General features: G+C 62.0%; 2 protein-coding genes and 1 long non-coding RNA gene across 4 annotated transcripts; 1 reads left to right on the top strand and 2 right to left on the bottom strand.

Annotated features, from left to right (window-relative positions):
- Positions 1-283: 283 nt before the first annotated feature.
- On the bottom strand, positions 284-4,868 carry SLC39A4 (solute carrier family 39 member 4). Its single transcript, XM_026488888.4, has 12 exons — positions 4,539-4,868; positions 3,761-4,045; positions 3,069-3,264; positions 2,810-2,952; positions 2,549-2,720; positions 2,000-2,172; positions 1,699-1,836; positions 1,496-1,618; positions 1,282-1,336; positions 998-1,150; positions 704-891; positions 284-611 (listed from the first exon to the last, which is right to left on the bottom strand). The coding sequence occupies exons 1-12, from the start codon at positions 4,728-4,730 to the stop codon at positions 483-485; spliced, it is 1,947 nt and encodes a 648-aa protein (XP_026344673.1). The 5' UTR covers positions 4,731-4,868; the 3' UTR covers positions 284-482.
- Positions 4,603-8,361, top strand: LOC130542906 (uncharacterized). The gene is made up of 2 exons (XR_008957782.1): positions 4,603-4,841; positions 7,623-8,361. It is a non-coding gene; the product is annotated as an uncharacterized LOC130542906 (long non-coding RNA).
- Positions 7,096-14,237, bottom strand: VPS28 (VPS28 subunit of ESCRT-I). Of its 2 annotated transcripts, none has more exons than XM_026488889.3 (10): positions 14,133-14,237; positions 12,031-12,097; positions 11,367-11,395; positions 11,209-11,246; positions 10,914-11,003; positions 10,464-10,569; positions 10,259-10,360; positions 9,671-9,724; positions 9,473-9,564; positions 7,096-9,384 (listed from the first exon to the last, which is right to left on the bottom strand). In XM_026488889.3, exons 2-10 carry the CDS (start codon positions 12,065-12,067, stop codon positions 9,267-9,269), a joined length of 666 nt encoding a protein of 221 aa, XP_026344674.1. In that variant the 5' UTR covers positions 12,068-12,097; positions 14,133-14,237; the 3' UTR covers positions 7,096-9,266. The 2 variants fall into 2 exon arrangements, with proteins under 2 accessions (XP_026344674.1, XP_057163876.1); XM_057307893.1 differs by having other exon boundaries at positions 12,031-12,177; positions 14,133-14,185.
- Between the last annotated feature and the right edge of the window lie 288 nt (positions 14,238-14,525).

Below are 14,525 nucleotides of genomic sequence, written 5' to 3' on the forward strand. Positions count from 1 at the left end.
TGTGTGAGCACTGCTGGCTGTTTTGGTCTTTCTGTGATGAGCAAACAAGTCAGATTCCTGACTGGAGACCAGGTCCCACCTGCTACCTGCAGACCTGCCCAATGTCTGACTCCACTCCCTGGGCAGGGAAGCCACCGTGCAGAGGAACTGGAGCTGGCTGCCTGGAGGTTCCTTAACAGCGCCCCGCTCCTCATCGGAGCCCCAGGAGGAGGGAGAGGTATGCCCCACCTCTCTGCCTTTCTTGGTGGGAGACAGTTCCCTGACAGCAAGAGCACAGCTGGGCTCCAAGGACAAGAATGTCTTTATTGAAGCAGGATGCTGGGGCATGCAGGAGGGAGACTCTCAGAGGCCTGGGGCTCTCTGGGTTCCCAGGCACAGGTTCCACACTGGCTGGCGGGTGCAAGGGGCTGAGACAGCCCAGGGCCAGCAGCCAGCGGCCAGGGCCTGAGAGCGGGACGGGGGGGGGGGGGGGGGGGGGGGCATCAGAGCGTGATGTTGTCCTCATACAGCGACAGCAGCAGCAGGACGGTCCAGCCGCCCAGCAGGCCCATGTTGTGCAGCAGGAAGAGGAGCCATGGCCGCTGGTCCCGCACGTGCAGCATGGCCGGGAGCTGAGGAAGAGGTAGGCACTGGGTCAGTAGCCCGCTCAGAGGCCCTGCTCAGCCCACCCCCAGGGCAGCCGAGCCCTGCCCTCCGCCCTGACCATGTCGCAGAGCGCCACGTAGAGGAAGAGGCCGGTGGCCACCGCCAGGATCCAGGCCTCGCTGTCCTCGCCGACGTCGACAGCGAGCGCCACGTAGAGGCCGGCGAAGGCCGTCAGCGCGGAAGCCAAGTTCAGCAGCAACGCCCGGCGCACCGACAGCCCCGCGTGCAGCAGCGCGGCGAAATCCCCTGGGGCGGGTGGGGCGGGGTCAGGCCGAGCGCCCCGCCCACGCCCAGACAGGCCCCGCCCCCGTCCCGGCAGTCCCTGCGTCGGGCCCCGGCCCGCGCCGCTCACCCAGCTCGTGAGGCACCTCGTGGCAGAACACGGCCAGCGAGGTGGCCAGCCCGGTCTTCCAGGAGGACGCGAAGGCGGCGCCCACGGCCAGCCCGTCGGCGAAGTTGTGCAGGGCGTCGCCCAGCGTGATCACGTATGGCAGCAGCCTCAGTTCTGCGGGCGCGGTGGACGAGGGTCGGCCCGGTCTTGTCCCCCACCTCGGCGCCCCCCGGCCCCCGGCCCGCGCTTGTGTTCCGCACCTAACCCGTGGCCCCTAATCGTCTGGGGCCTCCCTCAAGGCTCACCTGGGCTCAGTCTCCGGGGCTCCGAGCTCAGCAGCTCCGGGCTCTCCTCCGCCACCTGGAGGGGGGGTCCACGTGGATGAGCCCCTGGGCAGGGAGCTGAGGAGGGGCGAGGAGGGGCTGGGTCCCCTGACCAGCATCAGAGGCCAGGGACAAAAGCCCTGGGGTGGGAGCGGTGGGCAGGAAGGGGTCCTTGGGGCGGGGAGCGGAAGCTCACCAGGTCCGTGCGTGAGCTTTCGTGGGGCGGCTTAGGCAGCCGGAGCTCACTAGGCGCCAGCTGCAGGGACACTCCGTGGCTGTGGCCGCCGTGGCTGTGGCTGCAGGGCCCATCCTTGGAGTCCTGTGGGGACAATGGCTCAAGGCCTGCCACGCCTCCAGGCCTCTGTCCCATCCATGCACCACATCCAGCCCCCACCTGACCTCTGGGTCCAGGGGCAGCAAGAGATTAAAGAGGTTCTCAAACAGGAAGAAGATGTAGAGGCCACCCAACATGGCCACGAGGCGCCAGGTGGTCTGTGGGCCAAGGCCCTCCCCGCTGTGGGTGTGCAGCCCCAGCACCTGGGGGGAGAAGGGGGCTGAGAAGGGTGCCGTAAGGCCTCCCCCCACCCTTTCATCCCCCCTCCCCCTGGGGCCAGGAAGAGAGGTTAGGGGGACAGGAAGGGCTCCAGGAGGATGGGCGTGGAAGGACTGGGCAGGGGAGTTCCTGGCTGGGGAGGCTGACTTTGGGTGTCAAGTGTAGGACGGCATCGCCCGTGAGCGCGCCCACGGCCATGCTCAGGAAGGTCTGGATGATATAGTGGGAGGCAGCGCTGCAGCTGGCACAGCTCAGAAGCAGGAGGCCGAAAATCGCAGAGAGGCAGATGAGTCCCGTGGCTAGGGAGCCGTACAGGTACCCTGGGGAGGAAGCCAGTGGTGAGCTGAGATGAGTGCCTCTCTTTCAACCTCAGTCCCCTACCCCTGCTTCCCAGGGGTGGGTGTCCAGGTGGGATCCAGGAGTGAGCAGAGGCTCACCAGGGACGCAGGTGGCCAGGTTTGGGCCAGACCTCTGCTTATGCTAACCCTTAAAGCCCCACCCCTTCCCACCTGGGCCCCCCATTTCCCTGCGACCCCTCTACTCCCATGCCACTTTCCCTTGCCAGCCCTGGTCCAGCCTTCCCCACCCCTGCCCTGGCCCAGTGGCCACTCTCTCCTCCCTGTGAGGTCCCACCTCTGTGCCACCAGCACCCATGGGCACGGCCAGGCAGGCACTACTGGGGAGGCAGGCACTCACTCTCCGCCTGGCTGAGCTGGTCCTGGGTGGGAGGACTGGGCTGGGGGCTGCAGGCCCCACTCAGTTGCTGCTGGAGCAGAGCAGGGCTCAGTTGGACCCACGACTCTGGAGTCACCCCGGCCTGCTCAGACAGCCCATACACGGCCATTACTTCGCTGGCACTCAGGCATACCTGGGGGGTGGCAGCACAGGGGGTCAGGGACCTGAGCAGATCCATGGGACCCCACCTCTCCCCAGGACTATGGTGCAGGGGCTGCTCACTGTGTCCCACAGGCTGGAGCTGCTGTTAGGAGTCGCAAGGGGCACAGGGCCCTGGCGGTTGGCCCCGTCTCTCAGATGACCGTGGTCACTGTGCATCTCAGCCACTCTGCCTACCCCCAGGCGCTGCATCAAGGCCTCCAGCTCTGACAGGGACGACAGAATCACAAAGTCTTTAGGGGCTCCAGGCCTGCCTTCCCCAGGGACATGGAGGCTGGGGACTCAGGGCACTGCCCACTCTCTGACCCAAGCGAGGCCTCACCAGCCAGTGTGATGTTGGGAGTCTCGCCGCTGTGCTGCCGGAACACAAAGTCTACAAAGTACTGGGGGGTCGGCAGGGCACTGAAACAGGACCCACTGCTGACATGGTCCAACAGGGCGGCCAGTACGGGGCCAGGGCTGCTGGGAGCTCCTGCCCCTTCTGTCTCCTCCAGCAGCTGAGGCAGGTCCACACAGGCCTGGGGGAGGAGCCAGGGCTCAGCCGTGCCGGCAGTGTGGCCTTCCTGGCCTCTAGCTCTGCCATCACCCCTCGTGTCCCCTGAGTGCCACCGACCCCAAGATCTGCCCTAAACTAGCCCCAGACCAGCCTTCTCAGAACACCACCACCTGTATACCTGTCAGCTTTAAGACCCGCACTGGGCTGACCCCTCCCTGTGGCCCAGGTTTCTTCTCAGCCCCTGTTTGATGAACCCCACCCCCCCCGGGGCTCCCCAAGTCCCTGCCCTGAGTGGTGACGGACATCCATTCGTGATCCCTCAGCCTAGTCCTGCTTCCCAAGTCCATCCCCAGACTCCCCAAGGTATCCTGGGAGGCTTCAAGGGATGTCCTGCCCACTGCAGCCAGGCCCAGCCCGCTAAGTGGTCTCCCTTTCCTGCCGATCCCTTTAGACCCTTCCCGCCGATCCCTTTAGACCCTTCCCACCTACTCCTTCTGGCCAGCCTACCCGGCCCTCACCTCCTCTGCAGCGGGCCCGCCAGCAGCCTGGGCCTGAATCCTTTGCAGCAGCCTGCTCAGGCCTGGGGTCAGGGCCTTGGGGCCCTCCAACAGGGCCAAGAGATGGTCGGCGCGAGTGGCCCAGCGGCCAGCCCGGACATCTGTGCATGTGCCCTCGGGGTCACTGAGGTAGAGGGCAGCAGCAGCACTGAGGCGGGCGATGTGTCTGCGCTCTAGGACTGGCCCCCCAGGGAGCCCTGGCTTCTCGGGCCTGCCCAGGGCCAGGGCATCATCCACAGACAGGCACTGTGGGCAGGGGTCAGGTGCCTACAGTCAGGAAGCTGCCCACTTCCCTGCGGGGTCCACACACACCAGTCCCGCCCTCCCCCTCTCTCACCCACCCCTGCATCATCACTCTTTTACACGCTCCCATCGCCGCCAACCACCCCCCATTACACGCGTGCACATGCACACACAGAAGGCTCGGGCCCGTGGTCCCTCCATCCCCGGGCGGCTTCTTACTGGAACCACTGCCAATCTGATGGCCTGGGGGCTGACGGGGGAGGCTGCCCTGAGATCCTGGAGCTGTCTGTACCCAGCACAGCCTCCGACCCTGGCAGTGCAGGCCTGTCTGAACTCAAATCAGAGGAGAGTGGGCTCAGGCCTACAAGTAGGGCCTGGATGCCTGGCCACCCAGCCTCACCTTGACCCGCCTCCTGGAGTTTGCCCAGAGCCCTTTGCTTCCAGCCCTGGGGTGGAGCGGGCCTGGGCTGGGGGACCCATCGGGTGGGGCAGTTACCTTTCCACACGGCCCGTTGGCGCAGTGCACACGGTCCGCCAGTGTATTTAACAGGCTGCCCAGCGCCACCCGGTCCAGAGCACCCTCGCCCGAGGACAGCAGGGTCAGCAGACGGGGAGGCTGAGCTGCCATCGCGGCCACCAGCAGCAAGGCCAGCAGCAGCCCCAGCTTGAGTCGGACCAGGACCGGCATGCTGAGCCCCCCCACCGCACGCACTCTGTGCTCTGGGGAGGCCGTGCAGGCAGCCTAGGGCCAGACTGGGGCTGGGCTCTGACCCGCCCGCATGCAGAGGACCTCTCCCAGGTATTTCCCGCAGGGCTCTGTGATTGGCTGCCTGCGGCACCTCAGGTTAACCATTCCAGCAGCAGATCCTCCCCGGGGCTGGAGCCGCTGCCTGTGGGGTGGAGGACTGGGCCCCTTCTCCTGCAGGGCCCCTTGGGCATCCGCGAGCTCGTCTGTGGCTCCCTAGAGATGCTGGGGCGGGCCGCCGCCTCCACTCCCGAGGGGGGACCCTCTCTCTAGGGCTGCTGCTAACAAGGGGGCCTGGGGCAGGGGTGCAGGGATACCACTCTAGCGCCACAAGGCCCCGTCCCCAGCGTTTCGCCTCGTAGGCCCTGAACACACCCCTGTCCCACCCCTCCCAGCCCCTTCCCTGCTTGGCTTCCTTGGCTCAGGCAGCGTAGACATCTGCACCCCACCCCTAGCCTTTGAGGCCCCAGTTGGGGGTGGGGAGGGGGCCCTCTCCTCCCAGGCGGGCTGTGTTGTCCCGCGTTGGGGGCTGGATTCTGAGGAAGCTGATAAGGTGCTTCCTGAGTCACACTCCCCTTCCCAAAACCTCCAGGGAAGATTCCTGAGGAAATGGACAAAGCCCCACAGGACAGATGGGGAACCTGGGCCCTCTGCTTGTGGCCACTGGGCAAGGTCTCTCATTATCTGGGTAGGAGGAAGTGGGGCAGGAGCCCAAGGTTGAGGCCCAAGAGCTTGAGGGAGGGCTGTGACTCCCAGCTCTGCACCTGCCCCTCCCTGTTGGCTCCCTCTCTGGCCTTTGGACCCCAGGGCTTATCTCTGCTTAGTTGGCAGTGCTGCGGGGGAGGGACCGGCCTCTCCTGGAGGGAGTGTGTGGGCGTCCCCACCCTGAGCCCTATGAGGTGTGGCTGGGTGGGAGAGAAGCTCCAGGGCCACTGGGAGCCTAGACCTGAGGACTCTGTCCCCGGAGTCCTTGGTGCCCAGGGCAGGGCATCATGCTGAGCAGTGTCCTGGGTCTGAGGTCACCACACCCGCACACGTGCTAGACGGCGCCACAGCCGGACTGCCCGGCAGTCTGCTGTCCCTGGGTCCTAAGAGGGAGCTGGACCAGAAGAGGAGATAGGAACAGCCTGCCAGGGATTTAGAGGATTCTTGGAGCTCTGAGTCAACAAGGAGGGAAGCTGGAGAGATTCAGGCCAGTTCTAGGCCCACTGGCCTCTTTCCTACCGCACTGCACCCGGACCACTAGGCTGGCTGGAGCGGGACTCTGGGACCTGGCTGCTGCCTCAGGCCACCCGCTGCCCAACCTATTAGCTTCTGGGCAAAGATCTGAGCCTTCCTAGGTCCCTGGGCCAAGTCGCAGAACTGCCTGACCCCTTGAGGGCCTGGCAGGTGGCTTGCACTCCCCTCGGCAGTCCCTTTGACCTCAGTAACCTCCGGGCTGGCCCACATTCCTTTGCTTCCTGTCCCCTGACCTCTCCCAGCAGATGCCTTGCTTCCCAGCCCAGAGCAGCCGGAGAGCAGGTCCCCAGCTCCCCTACACATCTGACTGCCCCCTCCCTGTTGCTGCACCCTCTCTTGTGTCCCAGGCCCCTCCTGCTTCATCCCATCATCCAACAAGCACTCTGCAGTCACTCCTGTCTCCAGACACACCCTCGTCCACAGCAGCATTATTCACCTCTGCGACACGACACCCCAAGTGTTCACCGAAGGATGAGTGGATGAACAAAGTGTGGTCTGTGCATACAATGGGATGTTATCCAGCCTTAAAAAGGCAGGAAATTTCTGGGCACCTGGCTGGCTCATCCGGCAGAGCCTGTAACTCTTGATCTCAGGGTCACGAATTCAAGCTCCATGTTGGGCACGGCACTTAAAAAAAAAGGGAAGGAAATTTTGACACACGCACAACATCGAGAAATACACCAACCACAAAAAGACAAATTCTGTATGATTCCACTTGTATGAGGCACCTAATCAAAACCTAGTAGGTAGGATGGAAAGTAGGGTGGTAGTTGCCAGGGGCGGGGGGGGGGGGGTAGTGTTTACTAGGGACAGTTCTGTTTGGGGGGATGGAAAGAGCCCTGGAGTGGACGTGGTGGTGGCTGTGTGGCATTGTTCATGTACTTAACGCCACCGAGCTTTAACGTGGCTGAAACAGCTGGGGCGCCCGGCCAGCTCCGATGGTACAGACTGTGACTCTTGATCTCAGGGTTGCGAGTTCAAGTTCCATGTGAGGTGTAGAGGTTACTTAAAATCTTCAAGAAAGATGTTTATATCTTTTTTTAAAGTTTAAAAAAGTTTAAAAAAAATGTTTATTTTTTTTAAAGATTTTATTATTTATTTGACGGAGAGAGAGAGCACAAGCAGGGGAAGGGGCAGAGGGAGAGGGCAAACCAGGCTGTCTACCGAGCAGGGAGCCCAAAGTGGGGCTCAATCCCAGGACCCCAAGATCATGACCGGAGCCAAAGGCAGATGCTTAACGCGCTGAGCCACCCAGGCGCCCCAAAAAGGTGTTTAAAATGGCAAATTTTACATTACATTTTATTATAATTTAAAAAAAAAAGGACCAAAACAACCCTCCCTGCTCCTTCAGTTGCCGTTGACAGCAGGATTTGGGGTCTCTGGTACTGGCCGTCTCTTCCAGGCTCTCTGGAAGCCCCCCTTCCTTGCCTCCAATCTTGTCAAGGTCCCCAAGAGCTCCACAGGCCACACTCTGTGGAGCTCTTCCTCATCTCAGCCTGCCCTGGACCCACTTGCCTCGGGCCTCTCTGGGTTTCCTGAGCCTTACCCACCCCTTCTTTTGCTCCTCTGCTGGTTTTTCTATTCCCGACCTGCAAGTGTAATGGTGCCGTTCTTGGGCCTCTTGGATACAATTCCTGGAACCTGTGACGGCAGTTTCTTGCCCTGGAGATGCCAAGCCTTCGTCTTTGCTTCAGAACTCCTGCCTCGGATGTCCAGCCACCGGCATGACGACTCCCCTTGACCATCTGGCACAACCCAGCCTATGTGAACAACTCTGGCCGCTCCCTCAGAGCCAGTTCCCTGCAGGCGTCCACACCTCCTCCAGCCGGCTGTTCTGGCCTTTCTGGGGCTAGGCCGGGGTATTTGCTGCCCAGTGCATTCAGCCCAGGGGCAAACACCGTGGGGCAACACACAGCACAGTCCACACCCAGAACCCCAGGGCCCCCCTTTGCCCTGCCGCTGATCTTGCCCCACGCCCCCACCAGTCACCTGTGTCTGCTGTCTTTCCCTAGTAAGACCGAAGGGACATGCATGCCTCTGCTCTGAGGTGCCTGCTGGCATCCAGGGCTCCAGGGACAATCCCAAGGCCTCACCTGGCCTCCCTACTCCTCTCTTCCTTGCCTGCTCTGCTGTCCTTGACAACCCTGTGTGAAACGGCCCCTCCCCACAGGCAGCCTCCAGCCTTACCACCATCTGAAATACCCCATGCCTGATTTCAATGCCACAGACATCTAGAAACGCTACAGGGAAAGGAGTGCTGTGACTGAGCTCCAGCAGGTCCCTCATCCCATGCCGTGGTTGCTAAGATGGGAAACAATGCATCTTGGAATCTGGAGCCTTGGTCTTGTGGTTTGTCGTTGTCTGCGCCTGAGGACATGGACCGATGTGACCTGCGGGTGGGGTTTGCCTGCAGAGCTGAGAGCACCTGGCCCCACCGCAGGTGCGGCAAATGCTAGTAAATGAACTAGCTTTGGCCTCACCTGCAGACTGCTGCTTCCCCCACCAGGCCCTGGGCAGGACCAGCCCAAGGGCTCCTGGGGTATCCACCAGCCCGGCCTTGCTCCTGAGAGGGGCACCCTTTTCTGTGGGCAGGACAAAGTGCCTCCCCCATCTGTTATCTACTGGGGCCCCCATGACCCAGTAGGACAAGACCCTGTGCTGGCCTGTGGTGTCCCCCAGGGCAGGGAGAGGGAGGTGGGGCAGCACAGCGCTTCCGTCTCTAGCCAGCTGGGGCCCCAAGTGCCTGGAGTTCTCAGATGAAGGGCGGCGAGGCAGGTGTGATGGGCAGCTTCCTCTGTGGTCAGACTCAAGCCTTACCTGGCCCAAGTGAAGGCTAGCCTCTCTGCCACTTGCAGCAGGCAGTGCCCACCGGGGAGGCTGCCGTCCTACACTGGTGCTCAGACCCTTCCCTGATGAATGGGCTGCGTGTTCAGGGCCCGGGTGCTCTGGTGAGGCCAGATCCCACCCGAGGCCGAGGGAAGACAAACAGGCAGGGCAGGCCTAGCTGGGGGAGAGCAGCCCACAGCCAGCAGGGAGGTCAGAAGTGTCTTTATTGCGGAGAGGGCGGGGAGGGGGCTCCAGGGTTGAGACACCACGGACAGACACACAGAAGGAGCTGCAATGGACAGCTAAACACAGGCAGACCGTCGGGGGGGGGGGGTCAGGCATGTAGCACACCTGCAGCCCTCTACTGGGCCCACCTGAGAGCCCTCCTCCCCAAGCACGCGGCCCCGGGAGGCCTCAGGCGTGCAGGAAGCGGTTGAAGGCGTTGTAGGCCGACTCCAGGTCAAAGAGCATCTGGCGCACCTGGGAGTCATCCAGCTCATCGGAGGCCGACATGCCGCTCAGGGTCTGCAGCCTGCGGGAGCACAGCGCTCAGGTGTGTGCAGGGGAGGGCCTTCCAGGTCCTTGACCGGGGACAGAAGGGTCAGGGCAGGGACACTCACCACTGGCTGACGGTCTGGCGGCCCTCGAAGTCAGGGGGCAGGTGACTCATGCGGTGCATCGTCTCCATCAGCTCCCGCAGGTCAGGCTGGATCTGTGGACAGGATGCTGGGCTTCCAACGCCCGGAACCCTCCCTCCCCTACTGCTGCTCCCACCTCTGAGCCAGCCCTCCATCCCTCTGGCCCACCAGGAGCCATACCTCATCCATGGCACGGATCTCCAGGCGCAGTTTGTCCATCACTGTGATGAAGAGCTGGGGACAAGTGTGGGTGTCAGGTGCCACAGATCCAGCCCAGGGGCCCAGGGTGGGGGACCCTCGCAAGCCACAAGCCTGGTTCCTCTGCAGGCCGAGGCCCAGGTCCACCCCCACCTGACCCCTCTCTGGCCTCAAGAACCCAGTCTCCCTCCTCAGTCTCCGTCCTTGGCGGTCTGGTCACTTGGGTCCCTGCTGCATCCCTGTTCCCACAGGCTGTGAGGTCCTCCACATGCCACCTGGCCCACAAGGAGGCTGCTGCTGTTCATGACCCTGCTTTGGCTATGCCTCCCGGGGCTGTGGGTGCATGGGAGCCTCTGGCTGTGTCGACCCCATCCCACAAGGGTCTCTCCCGGATGCTGCCCAGGGAGAAAGGCCTGCCCACCCCTTTCGTTCCCAGCTACAGAGACCCCTGCCCGATGGGTCTGAGTGCTGTGCAGCTCTGGGAGCCCCAGGCTTCTGTGCACTCGTTTGGCCACAGCAGGCAGCGTGGACCCTCCTGACACCCCCTGTGTCACCATCCTTGGGGCGCACCGAGACCACATCGGCAATGCAGCGGTTCAGGTTGCCCTTGTCGTCCTTAATGGTGATAGGCCGGTCCTCCTTAATCCTCTCCATGGCCAGTGGGCAGTCCAGCTGAGGGGGCGGAGATACCATGGGTACTGGGCCTCACAGGCCTGGCCCCTTCACAACAGCACCCACGCCTCCCTCCTCCTGCTCCCTCAGCCTCCTCACTCACACGGAACTTGCGGCAGAATTCATCAATGGAGCTGATTTCTGCACCCTGAACCTGCCGGAAGGCGGCTTTGTACTGGACCAGGAGCCGGGAACAAGCTGCAGTGTACCTAGGGAGAGGGCCACGCTGCTGCCCTCAGCACCTGGCTGGCCCTGCCCACAAATCCTGCTCTCCCTTGGCCCACCCAGACACAGGGCAGCTCTCCTAGAGGGCTGAGTGGCAGATCAGAGATGGGCCACGGAAGGCTGAGGCTTCCCTAGGGGTCTAGATAAGAGAGCCTGGGAGAGAATAAGCAGAAGGGAGGGGGGTGGCCAAAATACGGCTGCCACGCTAAAGTTGTTGAACCATATGAATCCCCTGCTCTTGCTTCCTACTGAGCGCCCGGGCCCTGGAGGGCAGAAACAAGCCTCCAAGAATTGGTGCTTGTGACTGGTGCGAGGACAGAGCGCTCACTCGTTGGGGGTGACGCAGTCCTTGATGTATGCCTTCTCCAGAGCCTGCATCGTCTTCACAACCGCAAACAGCTCCGCCATGTTGTCATACCTGAAGGTAGTGTGTCCATCAGGCCATAGCTGCCAAGGCCTCCACAGCCCACAGTGCCCACTGTCCTGGGTGAGGCTGTACTTGACCTGCCTGGCAGGGGCTCCTTGGGAGCCTCACCCCATGTCCTCCTGACCTCAGTGTGGGGGAGGTTTAGGGGTGGGGGGAGGGCTGGTGGGCGCGGCGCGGGTGCTGGGGCTGGACTCACTTCTCCCGCTCCCGGGCATTCTTGTACAGCTTCACCTCCTGTTGGACAGAGGGGGCAGTGTGTCAGCCAGCAGGACTGGGGTGGCTCCAGGGTCTTGGCGGGGTTCACACAGGGTTTGCTATTGGCCAATGCTGGCCAGGTAGGCATCCGCCACTCACCTCATAGAGCTCCGGCTTGTTTCCAGGGGCTGCAACAGAGCAGAGAGCTAGCAGGCTGGCCACAACAGAGACCCCAGGGGGCTTGTCCACCGGCCCTGGCCCCAGCCCCATTTCAGCAGCCCACCCAAGGCCTCACCCTGTGAAATGTCCCAAAGAGCCCAGAGGGAGCTGGAGGATGGGATTCTAATTTCAGCACCCCATCAATTTGTGGGCAGGGGGGCCTGAGCAGAAGACAAGCCTCTGAGGCCGGAAGACCACATGCCAGGCCTGCCCCCCCCGGCCCCCTGCCCCCCACCCCCACCATTCCACTGCTGCTCCTCAGCTACCTCACTCTATAGCAGGGTGACCACACCTTGCTTATGGTACAGTGACAGGGCACAAATGACATTTGTCACATGCTTTGCGACCTTTCCCCTGGCTTGACTCCAGGATGCCCAGGACCCCCCGAGGTCCCAACCACATTGAAGTTGTCATCTCTGTGCCCAGCTGGCCCCACCTGGAGGTCCTCTCTGGGCCCCTGGTGATGAACTGCACCAGACCCGAGCTGCCCACTGAGGCTGCATGAGGGAGACACTTACAGACCTCCCCACAACTCCTAGCCTCTGCAGCAGGGGCTGAAAGCTTGGCCCTTTGGGTCCCTGGGCCCACCTTGGGCCACACTCACCTCCCATGCCCGGAGTGGCTGGGATCCCATGAAACATCCTGCAGGCTCAGGTGGCCACAGCAAAGACCTAAGGAGTAGAGCCAGCGCCAACTCAAAGGTGACTCCTAACACTCCAGGGCCTCACAAAGAGTCTCCCTGCCCTCAGCACTGTCAGATGAGAAATACTTGAGATAGGGAAACTGAAGAATTCCATGAAGAACTGATTTTTTGCTCCTTTTCCTGATCTACTCTTGCTGGGATCTTCACCCCCACCTTGCACATGCCTTACAATAACGCATGTCCTCATTATAAAGGTCAAGGCGTTAATGATTTCTTTGGAGTCTTCCAGCACAGTAGAGAACATCTGAGGAGTGACTGGGTGAGGCTCTCCTGTGCATATTTCAGACCACTGACTCTAGACATTTTGATGCCAAGACCCCCTGATTCCAGGGATAATTGATTTATGGATGATACCTGGACACTTGTCTTTGTTCTGACCAGTTCCGGGATACCCGAGAGGACATGTACACCAGACCAGCATCCTCAATAAAAACCCCAGACCCCAAGCGAAGGACTCACTCTTCTTCCTTTTCTGAGTGTTCCAGATGCCCCATCTGCTATACGTTATCACTTACACAATTCGACAAACTCTGCTCTCACTTTCTCCTGGTTCATGTTTGATTTTCTATCCTGCGTGAAGGCACGGACCCTCTTGCAGAACCCCCTCTGGGTCCTCAGAGCTGGCTGGCCTATGTCAGAGTGAACACACAGAGTGCTGTGTGCTGTGGTGGGAACACCAGCTCCACCCTAGAGACTGTCAGGAGGAAGTGGGTGCCAAGGGGCATCTCAGGAGAGCAGAGCAGTGGCAGTAAGGGGTCAGGGTTCCCTGAAGTCTGCTGTGAGCCAGGAGAAAGATGAGGAGGTGGCGGCTATCAGAAGACCTGGGCAAGAGCATTTGGGCAGAGAGAAAAGCACACATAACTCAAGGCCTTTAAGAGAAACGCAGGTAGAGGAACAGACAAATGGGGGAGGGGGCTTCCTGAACGAAGATGGAGAGACCGGATCAAAGTGCACAGCCCTCACAGGTCAGGAGAGGGAGCAGGAGGCTTATACTAACACAGCAGAAGCTATGGAGGGCCGAAAGCCAAGCTCCCGAGGCTCCCAGCAGCACAGTGGGCTGAGAAAAAACTGAAGGCAGGAGGCCCCCGGGAGGGTCTTGCCCGCTCAGGAAGCTGACACACTGGGTGGAGACAGTTCCAGACATGCTTTGGACGTGAAACCACCAGACCCACTGAAGTATCTGAAACGGGATGTTAATTAAAAAGGAATCAAGAACAATACCCCTGTGTCTGGCCCAGTGACAGTAAGGTGACCTGAGCTGGAGGAGAGGGAAGAAGGACAGGCCTGCAGGAAAGTGGGCGCTGGTGCTGATGTGTGGGGTTGGAGAGCTGTGCTGAGGCAGCTGAAGTCAGAGGAGAGGCCCAGGCTAGCAGGGCTGAGCCATGACACGGGCTGGGCGGGTCACACACTGGACGATTAACAGGGGGACGAGGAGACAAAGCAGTGCAGGCTGGAGGCCTAGGGCACCCAGGGAACAGAGGCTGGGAAAGGGCAGTGTGGTCCAAGCTGAGACACGTCTCCGAGGGAGGAATGTTGTCTGGGAAGGCAGATGCAGGGCCAAGAGCCCACCGGGCGGTGGCAGGGAGACTGTTCGGCCACCTTTCCGGGCCTTCCGGGAGGACTGGCCTGAAAAGAGCGGAGGCGCGGGTTCTACGGGGGATTCCACTCGGTCGCGAAAACCAGTGTCCCCTGGCTACATGTCACAAGCCGGACGCCGACCCGAAAAGCGAGTTTCTCGACAATGCCCACGTTTGATGGTGTAGATGCCGCTTGGGCTGCTACCGGGTCCAAGCGAGCAAGGAGGCGCCCCGAGCGCGGCACACCCGGGAGCCCGGCCTGCGCGGATGCGGGGTATGCGGGCGCGCGGCTCGGGACCCGGACGCCGGAGAGTACCCCCAGACGAGGAACGCGGAGGCGCCCTAACCCGGCGTCGCCCTTCCCCATTCGGCTCCACCGGCCCTTTCTCGGCACCCCCCGCCCCGCCCCCCACCGTTCCGGGGTACCTGAGCCGGCTTGGCGGGTAGGGCAGACGGCGCCGTGCTGCGGCGCTCCGGATCGATCGCTCGACGCTCCTTCACGTCTGCGCTTGCGCACGCACGGCTCGCCCCTCCCCCCTGCAATCTGCGCTCGATCCCCAAGGTCTGCGTCCGAGCACGCCTCTCCCCCAATCGACAATCGCCCGACGTCCGCGCCTGCGCGCGCCGGAAACGACCGGGCCCCGCCCCTTGCGCGGCACCGGGCTGACTGCCCGCGAGGGGGGCAGAGGCTCGGGGAAGGGGAAAGTTTGGCTTTCGTCTACGGGGCTTCTAGGTGACCGGAACTGCCCTCCATTCCAGCGGGCTCTCAGCTTCCCTACAGCCAAGTGAACCCCCGTTTTCCGCCTCCCCCCCGCCTTT

This window comes from Ursus arctos, unplaced genomic scaffold (genome assembly GCF_023065955.2).
Source record: "Ursus arctos isolate Adak ecotype North America unplaced genomic scaffold, UrsArc2.0 scaffold_6, whole genome shotgun sequence".
NCBI lineage: Eukaryota > Metazoa > Chordata > Mammalia > Carnivora > Ursidae > Ursus > Ursus arctos.

Coding starts and splice junctions, on each gene's coding strand:
- VPS28 (XM_026488889.3), bottom strand. CDS start 12,067: ATGTTTCATGGGATCCCAGCCACTCCGGGCATGGGAG. Junction 11,247..11,366: donor ACAAGCCGGAGCTCTATGAG/GTGAGTGGCGGA, acceptor TCTGTCCAACAG/GAGGTGAAGCTGTACAAGAA. Junction 9,385..9,472: donor CGCCAGACCGTCAGCCAGTG/GTGAGTGTCCCT, acceptor GTGCTCCCGCAG/GCTGCAGACCCTGAGCGGCA.
- SLC39A4 (XM_026488888.4), bottom strand. CDS start 4,730: ATGCCGGTCCTGGTCCGACTCAAGCTGGGGCTGCTGCTGGCCTTGCTG. Junction 2,173..2,548: donor CCAGCTCAGCCAGGCGGAGA/GTGAGTGCCTGC, acceptor CTTCCTCCCCAG/GGTACCTGTACGGCTCCCTA. Junction 1,151..1,281: donor GCCCCGGAGACTGAGCCCAG/GTGAGCCTTGAG, acceptor CCGCGCCCGCAG/AACTGAGGCTGCTGCCATAC.